The sequence below is a fragment of the Schistocerca serialis genome, chromosome 2 (assembly GCF_023864345.2).
Source record: "Schistocerca serialis cubense isolate TAMUIC-IGC-003099 chromosome 2, iqSchSeri2.2, whole genome shotgun sequence".
In the NCBI taxonomy this organism is placed as follows: Eukaryota; Metazoa; Arthropoda; class Insecta; order Orthoptera; family Acrididae; genus Schistocerca; species Schistocerca serialis.
Genome location: NC_064639.1, coordinates 1,052,475,260 through 1,052,489,174, shown reverse-complemented (window position 1 = coordinate 1,052,489,174; position 13,915 = coordinate 1,052,475,260). Strand labels below are relative to the sequence as shown.

General features: G+C 38.5%; 1 protein-coding gene across 1 annotated transcript in view; it reads right to left on the bottom strand.

The window, feature by feature from the left end:
- LOC126458499 (calpain clp-1-like) overlaps positions 1–13,915 on the bottom strand; it is a 76,562-nt gene that overhangs the window by 44,088 nt on the left and 18,559 nt on the right. Inside the window, exons 2-3 of the mRNA XM_050095592.1 lie at positions 8,388–8,546; positions 1,883–1,949 (exon numbers count right to left, since the gene is read on the bottom strand). Of these exons, the coding sequence (XP_049951549.1) occupies positions 1,883–1,922 (40 nt within the window). The 5' untranslated portion in view covers positions 1,923–1,949; positions 8,388–8,546. The remainder of the gene's footprint in view (positions 1–1,882; positions 1,950–8,387; positions 8,547–13,915) is intronic.

Here is a 13,915-nt window from a genome sequence, read left to right as displayed (position 1 = left end):
ACATGACTGAGAGAATGTTCAGCTGAAAGAAGTATTCAGTAAACATTATAAACTCAGAGAATGTTCAGCTGAAAGAAGTATTCAGTAAACATTATAAATTTATAAAGACTTGCTAGTACACTCAAGAAGTAAATATGCAGCTCACATATTAAATGATGGAAGCAATGACACTGCTAGTATAAAATTATTGACACTTTTGTAGCCACTTGTTGACAAATTGCCTTTTGGCTTCTGTCTCTGGTTCTTTGGATGACGTTTGTTTGATGATTTTTCTGATGTTTCACCAGCACAAATGGCTGGCATTGTCAAAGCTTCATTGTCCATTGCTGGTGGCAAAAGTGAGAAAAATTATCAAATGAACATCAGCCAAAGACCTCGAGAAAGACAGCAACTGCTGATAGTGTTTGGGATGTCATAAAGAGCCTTTGAGTAAGAAAGGATAATTTCATTTGTGACCTCATAACAAACCACAGTGGTACAATGATAGAATGCCACCAACATATTACAGATATCTTTAATGAATATTTTTCTTCTGGTGCTAAATCTATCAACAATAATTTCAATAACCATTAATATAGCTTTAAGGGCAGTTCTTATGCATATGGCATGTACATCACCTTAACTGACAGCAATGTAATAAAAAGCATAATAGAGGCATTACAAAATTATAAATCTACGGAATACAGTGGGCCAAATGTGAATATTCTAAAGTCTGAACTGATAACATATCCAGACCTCTTTCTACTGAAATCAATAGAATCTTAACATGAGGAAGTTTTCTTTACCATTGAAGATAGAAAACTACAGACCTATTTCTATCTTGCCTATCTTCTCAAGGATCATATACAAGGGGTGAGGGATAGCAAAGGAGGGGGAGGGGGTGAGTAGGGAGGGATTGAGGTAGGGATATAGAGGATGCTAGCTCTAAATGGCACTATTCAAAAGCTAAGCAATGTTTCATCCATTCTATATACCAGTCCACTCACTTAGTGCCTCTCATATTTCATAATCAGTGATCTGTCCTCATGTACACATTCCATTCCATTTTGTGTGTTCCATTTCTGGGCAACATTCACAACATATGAGAGTTTTCCATAATGTTTGATGGATATATTCAATGAAAATATTCATCAGAGGCTAGTCTTGTCATTCAGACATAGCACAATACTTTCATTAAAGTGAATAGCTTTCCCAGTTACGTTCTAGTTTACCTACTTATGTATAAGCTATCACTTATTATTTGCATGTTTGTATACACACTAGTACTGTCAAAGTCTGTGGATATTAAAATTTAAATCAAATGGGACATTATTTCACGTGTGTGCATACTTGTCAACATATTATGAGAAGAAAAGTTGCTACTCATGGTGAGTAGCGACTTTCCTTCTCATAATATTGTTACATTCCATCCTGTATTTTCCCTTGTCAACATATTGCATGTTAACAGAGTAAGGTCCTCCAATGTACTTCAGTAGACTGTTGGAACCTGTAGGTAATGACTGGTACTAACAATTAAATGGCTTTCTGAATTGTATGACGTTGAATTTTAATTATGGAGTTGGTACATGAGAATACATACAACATAATTAGTGATTATAGTGATTACATTTCACATTCTTGTATCTTTATTACTGAAAATGGAAACTAACAACAACAAGGCAGTTAACTTCATCAAAATTGAATAAAATTAAAAATCTACTTGCAGGTGCTACTACCACTTCATCTGAATCATAATAAGGAATTTCATTTCCTTCAAGTCTGATAAGAACTTCAAAATGGTTGTTTCTTTTTTTCATTACGTCTGTAGTAGTTGTGCATCCATTATTGTATACACACATAACTGTGTGGAGTAAGGTTCACGACAGAAAAGAGAGGTTCTTACCCAGATCACCTTGAATTACATCAGAGGGTGAAGCATCCATCAAAAATACTGCACCATTCGTAATGTCCTGAAATTTCAGAGCATTGAAATTACTTTTCTTAAGTAATTGATCAAACATTAATTAGATAATGATTTACTTCTAGGTATTCTGTAATTATTTTTTATTAACCTTGATAAGTAATATCAAGAATTAAATTATAGTTAAGCAAGATTTCTGTTTCAGTCAGGACACCACAATAAAATGGAGAAAACAGCCCTATACAGTCGCAAAAGACTCTCTTTCTTCCTTTTTTTCTTTTTAATTGTTATTCTGAGATTGTTTCTTAAAAGTAATAATAACTTTTTCAATAACTAATACTACTCATGCAACTCAGCAGCTAAGATTGCTAATACACAATTGTGTGATGGCACTCGACACGGGGGTAAGCTGGTTTGTATCCTGGTGGTGGAAAAAATTTTCGCTGCAAGTTTTTGGCCAGCAATGGGAGGAGAGGTGGTGCCACAAAGTTCCTGATCACCATACTTTTCACTAATGACCTGGTTTAAATATCAAACCTCTTCACAGTGCCTCATGAAGTGAGGGCTTGTGACACTGTTGATGGTGATCAATCCATCGGACAGGGACCTTATGTTTGGCGGCTCTCTTGGCACTTTTCACAAGGAGTGGGCTATGTACTGGCACTGGGTTTTACACTCTCACTTCTCTCATCATGCTCCTCCTCCTCCTCATCATCATCATCATAATACAACACAAACATTCCCCCCCCCCCCATTCCCCCCCCCCCCCCCACACACACACACAGTACATAAACATAGTATTACAAATATTTTAATGGAGCATGTTGCAAATAAATAAGCAAAAAAATAAAAAATTACTACCAGTCATAGTTCAGACTCTTATTGAAAAGAATTTTCATTAAATTCTGTATGGCTGCTAGCAAGTGATTAAAGAAGATGTTCCTGAGTAATGGACATATTTTTGGAGCAAAGAAAACATCGTTTGGACTTTGTGTAATTTCTTTTTATGTCTAGTACTGATTCTGAGATTGAATTGCAAAATGAATATATTATTTATGACAAATTATATAAAGAATTAATATTTCTATACCTATTGCTAAACAACATTCTGTGGGATGTTCTTTGATTCATGGCACTATTAATTTGTGTTGTACAGTTTTCGGTTCCGAAAACTATGGCATGGCTTGGACTTTCATAAAATGTTATACTGCACCACCTTGTGACATAAAAATAAGTAAAGTAACCAGATTTTATATTATTACGTCACAAATATTTGACAACATTCACATTTTAAATAAAAAGTTGTTTAATTATTTCCACAGTGTCACGGCATACTTCTCTCAGCTGAATTTATTGTTGCTGTCTTCAGTCTGAAAACTGGGTTGATGCAGTTGACCTCACTAGCATATCCTGTGTAAGCTACAAATTACTGGTAAATATTGCAATTTACAGCCATATGAAACTTCTTACTGTAGTGAAGTCTTGATCTCCCTGTACTTCCCTCCATTACTGAATTCACTATCCCTCAATGGCTCATGATGTGTTCTATCAAAGGGTCCCGTACTTTGGTATAGTTCTGTCGTGAGGCCCTTTTCTTCATTATTCAACACAGTACCACATCAATAGATAACAGAGCCATCTAATCATCCATATTGTTCCATATCATCATATTTCAAAAGCTTCTGGTCTCTTATAGTTTGTACTGTTTGTCACCCCCTCTTCACTTCTATATAAGCTACACTCGAGACAAGTACTTTCAGAAAGAGACATCCTTGCACTTAAATTTATATTAAGTATTAACATATTTCTATTTTTCAGTAAAACTTTTCTCGAAATTGCCAGTCTGAATTTAATACTCTCATTTGTACTACCATCAACAGTTATTTTGCTCTCCAAATGGAAAAAAATATACTACTTTTAGTGTCTCACTGCCTAATCCAACTCCCTCAATATAACCTGATTTCATTCAGCTACACTCAGTTACTGTTTTTTAGTATTTTTAATGTCAATTTTCAAGACACTGACCATTACAATAAAACGTCCTTCAGAGTCCTTTGTTGCCTGAGAAAGAATTACAGTGTCATCAATGAACCTCTACATTTTTATTTCTCTTTCTTCTTTAATTCCCTTTCCAAATATGTTTTTTGTTTCCTTTAATCCTGCACAGTTTACAAATTGGATAACATGAGAGGTAGGCTATTACTCTGTGTCACTTTCTTCTCATTTACTGCCCCTCTTTCATGTTCTTCAAATCTTGTAACTGCAGTATGGTTTGTGTACAAATAGTAGATAATCTTTTGCTCATGATATTTTACCCCTGCTATCTTTCGAATTTCAAAGAATGTATTCCAGTCATCATTGTCAAAAGCTTTCTCTAAATCTACAAGTGGTACAACTGTAGGGTCAGTACTGCCTCACATGTCCCTGCATGTCTGTGGAAGCCAAACTGATCTTCCCAGTGGTGAACTTCTCCGGTCTTCTCTAAATAATTCATATTAGTATTTTGCAACTATGACCTATTTCTGGTACCGAGACCATGGGTTTCGAATCTGTGCCAGGTGGCATGGAACTCAATGACTTGTAGAGGTCTCTGCAGCAGTTGTGCCATGAGCCTTGGCTGCACGCGCTCCTGGCCCCGAGTCTAACGTGGGGGCGCCACTGTGGAGCACGTGGTCCCAGTGGCCAATAGTGACATACTCTGTCATGTATTTAGGTGGCTGCCTCTCACGCAGTGAGGCAGTCTGGTATTCGCATTGACTCGGTTACAGATGTTGTGTTTACGTTGCATGTGCTTACTTCCCATTTATGAGTGGACGTTGATTCGATTTCATGAGATTATCTCTTGAGACCCCGTTGCTTAATACATTGTTGTTGATCTTGGTGTCTTGCTCGGTTCTCTGTCGTCATGCTTGTCCATCCATTCCCGTTCAGCCGTCTTGTTTGTTCGCGGGCCACTCTTGTTCAGTCCCACCGCATTTGCGTTAGCAGCAACCCCACGACTGTACCTGTCGTCGTTACAACACTATTGAAATGATTTTTTTTTGTAAAATCAAACAATGGAAAATCCAGGATGGAATAATGACAATATTATGAAAAGGATAGATTGCTACTCACCATATAGCTGAAATGCTGATAAGCTTCTTCCGAAATAGACAACATACACACATACATTCACATGATCAGTCTCTGGCTGCCGGGGCCATATTCACAACTGTCAGTGTCTGCCTTCCTTGGGATTGGGATTATTACATTCTTCTTGTAATCTAGAGTGATACACTTGTCAGCACCAGGTCTGGATAAACAACAGTGGCAAAGTCAAGGACTGCAATGAGCCATCTTGGCCTTGTCTCAGTTCATTGATATGTAACACATGCCCTCTGGAAGACTTATTTATGATGACCTTGCAATATTTGAGTATTTCCTGGACAATGATGTGGACTCTGTTATTCCTGGCTGTTGTTGTTTAGCTTGCAGATGGATATGTCTATTTTCCTAATTCGGTACAGACTCTGTTCTCCATTCAAGTGCACTTTGTGCCTACAGTGAGTGCACCATCAATGTTTGCATGCCATGAGAGAGTGGTTCATATTAGAGTGCTTCCCAGTCTGACAAAGTTACAGTGTTCTCCAACACAGAAGATGGAATTATTCATTATCTCTGCAGAGTACTTTAGAAGTCTTTGGTTCTGTTTTGTTCAAGAAAAGTCAGATTGTATTACATTCTGTGATTTATTTGTACTTAATAGGTGTTCTATTAAAACCTGGGTTATTGAAGAAACACACATACAAAAATTGCCTTGTAGACAAAGCAAGCAAAGCCTTAAAGATGATTAAAAATGGTGAATGTCATGCTGTTGAACCCCATCATCAATATGTAATAGCAAGAGCCTTGCAGTACATTCTATTTCTATGTCCACATAATCCTTAGTTATGGACTCATTTTTTGGTGATAAAATGAACCACAGAAAATGGCCATAAGAATAATAATTATGAATGTTAATTGGCCCCATTGCAAAGATTTATTTAAACACTTGTGGATTTTAAACTGACTGGATGAGCACACCAACCAATATGTAATTACTTTAAGAAAAACATTAGTCATTACTGCAGTAACAGTTTTATCCATCTTCACTGAACAATACCCAAAGTCTTCACTTAAATGACTAAGAAGAATGGTAACTACACCCAACATACAATGCTGGAAAACGAATCACAACACCAAACAATAATTAATGTACAGTAATGAAATTCTGGGAATACATTTGTCTTGGTAACATATTTAAGTGATTGACATAGTGAGATCACAGGTTAATGTAAGCACATGATAAGCCTTTGCAAATGTGAAATGCTGGTGGATTAATAACCAGTGTAACTGTGAAAATGTTGAAAGCTAGCATGAAAACATGCACACATTATGTTGCACAGGTGTCAGATGTCAGTTTGTTGGATGAAGTTCCATTGCTGTTTCACTTGCTTGGCCGATACAGGGAAGTTCAGGGCTGTTTGTGGATGACGCTGGAGTTGTCGTCCGATCATGTCCTGTATATGCTCAACTGGAGACAGATCTGGTGATCACGCAGACCAAGGGAACTTGATAACACTATCTAGAGTATGTTGAGTGGTATGTGGGTGAGCATTGTCCTGTTGGAAGTCACCCTTGGAATGCTGTTCATTAATGACAGCACAACAGGTCAAATCACCAGACTGACATACACATTTGCAGTCAGGGTGCATGGGATAACCATGAGAGTGGTCCTGCTGTCATACAAAGTTGCAACCCACCCCATAACCCTAGGTGTAGGTGCGGCACACAAATCTGAAGGCTGTAAATTCAACTAAATACTTAGGAATTACAATTACAAATAATCTAAATTGGAATGATCACATACATAATGTTGTGGGTAGAGCAAACTGAAGACTGATTCATTGGCAGAACACTTAGAAGGTGCAACAGGTGTACTAAAGAGACTGCTTATACCATGCTTGTCCACCCTATTCTGGAGTATTGCTGTGCAGTGTGGGATCCGCATCAGGTGGGACTGATGGATGACATCGAAAAAGTTCAAAGAAGGGCAGCTCGTTTTGTTTTGTATTATTGCAAAATTGGGGATATAGTGCCACAGACATGATACATGAATTGGAGTGACAATCACTAAAACAAAGACTTTTTTGTTGTGACAGGTTCTTCTCATGAAATTCCAATCATCAGTTTTCTCCTCCAATTGGGAAAATATTCTGTTGGCACCCATCTACATAGGGAGAAATGATCATCACGACAAAATAAGAGAAATCAGGGCTCGCACAGAAAAAATTAAGTGCTCATTTTTCCCATGCGCTGTTCAAGAGTGGAACAGTAGAGAGACAGCTTGAAGGTGGTTCACTAAACCCTCTGCCAGGCACTGTATTGTGAATAGCAGAGTAATCACGTAGATGTAGATGTCAATTTACATCACTGGTACCGAGGCAGAAACAGCTTTTATCAGAAAACACAACAGACCTCCAGCCCGCCCTCCAATGAGCTCTCACTTGACACCACTGAAGTCGCAAATGGTGGTGGTTTGCACACTACAGGCCGTCTGGCTCAAAGCTCTCTTAAAGTAACCAGTCTGTAGCAGTTTGTTGTGTCACTGTGGTGCCAACTGCTGCTCAAATTTCAGCTGCAGATTCAGTAGGATTTGCCAGAGCCATACCCTGAACATGAGAGTCTACTCTCTGAGAAGTGCCACATGGCTGTCCAGAGTCTGGTCTTCTCATGAACCATTCTCGTGACCACCACTGCTAGCGATCATGTGCAGTGGCTACATTCCTGCCAAGTGTTTCTTCCAATCACAGAAGGAACATCCAACTTCTCAACAGCCCTATTACACAGCCTTCTTCAAACTCAGGAGGTATTAATAATGGTGTCTCTGTCACTTGAAAGGCATTCTTTACTAACATCATCTCACCTTGTCCAAACTCAAAGGTAACTAATGCTCATGACCACTACAGCGTGTATTTAAAGGAAACCTGATATGCATCCTCATAGTGGCACCGCTAGTGCCACTCTTATGCAACCGGTGCAAAATTTGAACAGACATTGTCTTTTTGTTGTTGAAACATGTCTACCAACTTTTGTTCGTGCCACACAACTCCTTGATGTTGTAATTTTTTTCTGTCAGAGTATTAAAGAAGCAATTAAGGTATGCCTCTTAAACAAACTATATAGCCACTGATTATTTAGATCACAAAAAGTAGGAACTGATAATTATGCAGCATAAATTAATAACAAAACACCAATGACATTCTACAACACGCTTTCTGTGGTGAATAATACTAATATTTCATCTTACTGAACTAAACTTAAAATTCAATGTGGTGGGATTCTGAACCAGAATTCAGACATAAATGAGAAATTTCAGAAGTTTTATAGAAAGCCAAAAATATGAATGAATCATCAAATGTTAGTTAAATAAAATAGTCTGTACATTTATAATACAGTACCTACGCACCTTGGGCCTTTTCCATTCAATATTCAAGCCACGTGTAGCTACTGCCAGTGAAGATGCACATGCTGGGAACTCAGGGTCTTCAAAATTACAACCATTTTTCAAACATTGTTCCTGTAGCTCTTCATATATTTGGTTCTCCTTGAATGGCTTCACGTCTTCCTGTGACATAAAAAGATATTTCATTATGTCACATGTTTTTGGACAGTTTCATTCAATATGTGCCATTCATAAGCTATGCAGAATTGCGTGTGCCATGAGCAAGGAGCTGTACGAGGGGCGCTTGAAAAGTCCGAGAGATGGCACTACCGGCACATATCACAGAATGACGCACCAAGTTTCAGCCATATTGGTCTATTTCTTTGTGTTTGGCATTTGTGTGAATCAAGGAAGTCGAGTGATTGATTGTCAAAAAAGGGACGAAAAAGAATTTCGTGTGGTGATTAAACATTACTTTCTATGAAAGGCAAAATGCCTCAGGAGACTAAAGAGAAGCTTGATAAACATTACGGTGACTCTGCACCTTCCATTACAGCAGTTTATAAGTGGTTTCAAAATTTTCAGAGTGGCCATGTGAGCACAAGTGATGCTGAATGTTCTGGACGCCCTGTGGAGGTTACGACTCCAGAAATCATTGATAAGATCCATGATATGGTGATGGATGACAGAAGAGTTAAGTTGCGTGAGATTGCAAGTGCTGTGGGCATCTCGAGTGAACGGGTACATAATATTTTGCATAAACATTTGGACATGAGAAAGCTATCCACAAGATGGGTTCCACGAATGCTCATGCCTGATCAAAAATGGAATCATGTGAAGTGTGGCAAGGATGGTTTGCAGCTGTTCAGGAAGAATCCGCAGGACTTTAAGCATCGTTTCGTCACTGTGGATGAAACATGGATACCTTACTATACTCCTGAGATGAAACAACAGTCTAATCCATGGTTTGCCAAGGGAGAATCTGCACCAAAAAGGCGAAGACCATTCCTTCGGCCGGAAAGATTATGGTGACTGTCTTTTGGGATTCATAAGGGGTAATCCTCTTCGACTATCTGAAAAAGGGTAAAACTATTACAGATGCATATTTTTCATCATTATTGGACCGTCTGAAAACCGAGCTGCAAAGAAAACGCCAGTGACTGGACCGCAAAAAAGTCCTTTTCCATCGCGACAATACTCCAGCACTCACCTCAGCAGTTGTGGTCACAAAATTAATGGAAACAGGATTCCAACTCATTTCACATCCCCCCTATTCTCCAGACTTGGCTCCCTTGGACTGCTATTTGTTCCCCAATTTGAAGAAATGGTTGGCGGGACAAAGATTTTATTCAAACGAGGAGGTGATTGCAGCAACTAATAGCCTTTTTGCAGACTTGGACAATTCCTATTATTCGGAAGGGATCAACAAATTAGAACAGCATTGGATGAAGTGTATAAGTCTAAAAGGAGACTATGTCGAAAAATAAAAAAAGTTTACTCCAAACACGTAAGTAGTTTTTATTTTTGCACAGACTTTTCAATCGCCCCTCGTATTGTGACTGCGCATGCTGCCCATAGCCCCTCCCTTTTTTTAGCAGAATGATCAGTCTTATAGACTAACAATGATATTATACAGATAACTCATACGACAAATATGAACTTAACGTAAGATATAATTGTTTAGGCTTTATGTGGAAACATCAAGAAAGAAGTTGATATATGTTGATTGTTATTCTCTGAGGGATGCATGGTGCTGTAAATTTTTCTTTTCTTCCTCTGCGAAGACAGTTTCAGCTGACTTAAATTTCGATGTAGAATTATCATTAGCGTGTTACCATGAGAGGAGGTGCAGGTAGTAATGGCACTGGACTCATATTTGAAAGGAGTGGGATTTAAATTTTCTGTGGTTTCATTAAATCATTTGAGTGGAATGGCAGGTTAGTTGCTGTGAAAAAGACACAACCAATTTTCTCTTATACCATTTACCTACATGTGTCTGTGTGCAAGATCTAATAATTGTCACCAATGAGTCATTTAAGGAACTCGCATTAATAATTTGTTATGCAACATCTGCATATAAAATATGTCTGTTAAGTAGGCAGTCACAGAGCCGATACATGTGAATGTAAACAAGTAGTTAAAAATTGTTAAAGCTTATTGCTGTACCACCAGGGTCCTGTTTGACTTCCAAGTACTGTACAATAAACATGATTAATTTACAGCCTGGAATTTTTTTGTATATTTATGTCATGGTGTTGTGGCAAAATATACTGGTTTTCATATTTGTTGTGTTATTTACTGTCCATAATTTTTGAGCACAATACATACATGAGCAAGTGCTTCCAACTAATGGAACATCATACAAGATCTCCCAGTTTTCATCTAAATGAATCATCATATATTGTAGTCACTTTTTGTGGTTACTACTGTATTAAGCTCTCTCGGAAGATTAAAACAGTGTGCAACATCTACCTCTGACGAGCTGTACCCTATGAGATGGGTACTTATCGCACCATTTGGAGCAATGCAAGACTTCATTCTCTGAATACTACTTCCTCTGAACCTCACACAAGCCATATATGTGACACTACAAAACTAGCGCCTTAGAAAAAGGGATATGGGGGCAAGGACTTCATTACAGTCTGAGAATTTAGTTCCAATATGAATCTGTCCTCACTGAATTTGTCAGTGCTCTGGATTCAACATGTAGGACCTGTCTAAACTACTCTTCTACGAAACTTCCTCACAGATTATAGCAGCGTAATTTGAAAGTCTTGAGAGAGCCCCTTGTAATATGAGGCTTAGTTTAAGTATATGAGGCTGGCTTGAATTGTTCAGCAGCAAAGATATTGACTGAGATGGGAGGAGATCTGATTGCTATCAAGTTTTTAATTTGCCAAGATTGTTCAGTTCAATGTATTTTCAATCGAGAACAGTATTACTATTATCGTATATACTTCTCCCTACCCAACCCCTTCCTCACAATCATGCAAAGGAGCTGTATTTTCTCCTGTTTCCTTTATGAATAATTCATTAACATAGATAATATTTTACATTTTACTAAAATAAACACAATGGAAAATTTGGAATGAAATCCACCTGATGAAGGACTTAGTCTGATAGCTGAACAATATTTACCAGTAATTTTCACTGTGCCTGTCTGCCACTCAGTGCCCCCTCTGCATGGTGAGTGGTAACATGCAGTAAAATAAATTGCGTGGGAACATTGCCAATTTTTTTGTTATGTCAACCCGTTGATAAAGGACTTGTGGAAAAGGGACAAAAAGGTAATTTAGTGTACTTTTGTCCTGAAAGGTAGATAAATTACTTTGCAGAAATTCATTGCTGCTATGTCACTATGAAAAATAATAAGACTGAGAAATGTGTGCAAGATTATAAGAATGCATTTGTCGAGTGACAGACCTCATAATGTGGTTCCTTTTAGATGAAAATGGTCAGTGTGGGTATGAGTGCACAGAGCGGAATTGTTATTAGAGCAACTTTCAGATCCTTCCTGTTATGCCATCTTGCAGATAACTGTGGGAGGTGTATCAACAGATTGAGAGACAGAAATGGTGGTGAAAAAATGCGTGAAAAATGCATGGCTAGAATCTAGAAATAGTGTAAAAATCCCACTAATATGAATATGACTGTTTAGTGAGCTTTTTAATAGCTCTCTGCAATAATTTTTGGATCTAAATGCATGGACAATACTTTCTTGAGAGTTCTTTGTACTTTATGTGCTGGTTTCAATGAATCAGGCAAAATTCTTACAACCCAGCAGAACAAAGCAGATGATTTGAAAGTTGAGTGCTTTGTTACCGCAGTAGTGTTATGGGTAGCTAACACAGACAGACCAGTGGTTCCCACGTCTCCTTCAGTCATCAGCACGCAGCAGGCAATTTAAATGGTTGTGATTAAAATTCCAGTTGGTATAGTGTGAGAGTGGCATAAGCATTGTCTATCAGAGGACATGTGATGGAGTGCCTTTGACAGATTGGAGGCAGGTTAGACTCTTAAGAAGTATTTATTTAACTGCTGACTTTCTGTAATACAAAGGCTATGGCATCAATTTCTAACCACAGTTAGCAACCAGAAGTTTCAGTATCACATAATGGAAAAAAATCAAGTTGGGTCAGTCCAGGTAAAAATACTGTCCAAAGAATAATACTTTGTGAAACCAATTTGAGGCTCAAATTGATTAAGATCAATCAGTAACATGAATGATATGTGAGATGGAGCCCAATTAAGTTAAGCTCACTTATGTGTCATAAAAATGTGAGATCAATCGTAAATTTCAGAATCCACCATTCAAGTTAACTGCAATGGGAGGTGAAACTGACTGGCCTACTAAGTAATCATTTCTTTGTGTTTTCCTAAGTGGCCAGTACAAAAATTAGTTGAATACTCTTCACAACCAACTCATTGGGCTTTACATTAACCCATACCGGATTACCTTGATTGCTATGTATTTAAATAATGTAAGGAATAAAGGTAACAACACATCGTGTAGTTGAAGCAATAAGTGGTCATAGTCACATAAATAAGCTTTTGGATGAATCCTCCTTCAGAGCTAAAAGGATACACATATAGACATACATAAACTTGTATGAGAACACTATCCTGACACCAAACAAGATGGTGCAGTGATTAGTACACTGGACTCACATTCAGGAGGAAAATGGTTCAAATCCATGTCTGACCATCCAGATTTAGGTTTTCGATGAATTTCCAAAATCACTCCAGGCAACTGCTGTGATGATTCTATTGACCTCAATGCTCGCAGGACATTAGACCGTAATCTTCCTTTCTTTCTTCCTTGCTTCCTTCCTTCCTTCATTGTCCCAACTGAGTATGTCACGCTGGCAGTCTAGCTTGACTGGGCAGGGAGTTGTGTTGGTTGGAATGGATAAGAGGAGATGGAAGCAGTGAGTGAGTGGGACGGAGGGAAGATTGGGGGGTTAGATGACATAGCTGGGAGGGAGGCACAGCAAGTGAATAGGATCAGAATGTGGCACCAGCTTTCTCTGTTGCAGCAAGAGGAGTTCCCTGGGGCATGCAGTGACATGTACGAGTGGACTGGGAGGAGAAGGTAGAAGAGAGAGACTGTGGAGAGGAAGGTACGAGTGTAGAATGAATGACAAAGGTAGAGATCAGGAGATAGCTGAGGTTAGGTTTATGGGATTGAAGGATGTGTTGTAAGAACAATTACATATGTGTAACTTAGAGAATCTGGGACTGGGGAAGAGGAATGGCACAAGTTGTGAATCAGCCACTGAAATTATGCATAGTGTGCTCAGTGGTGTTTTCTGCCACTGGATGGTCAACCCTATTCTCAGCCACAGTTTAACAGCGATCATTAATTTGGCTGAACGGTCAGTTGGTGATCATGTCCACATAAAAGGCTATACCGAAGCTATGACTGTTTTCCAAGATAGCCTTCCCTGTGATAGGACCTGATATGACTGTGATGGAACAGAAATAGTATGTGCTGGATGGATGCATAGGGGAAGTCTTGCACTGGGGTTTTCTGCAGGTGTATGACCCACAAG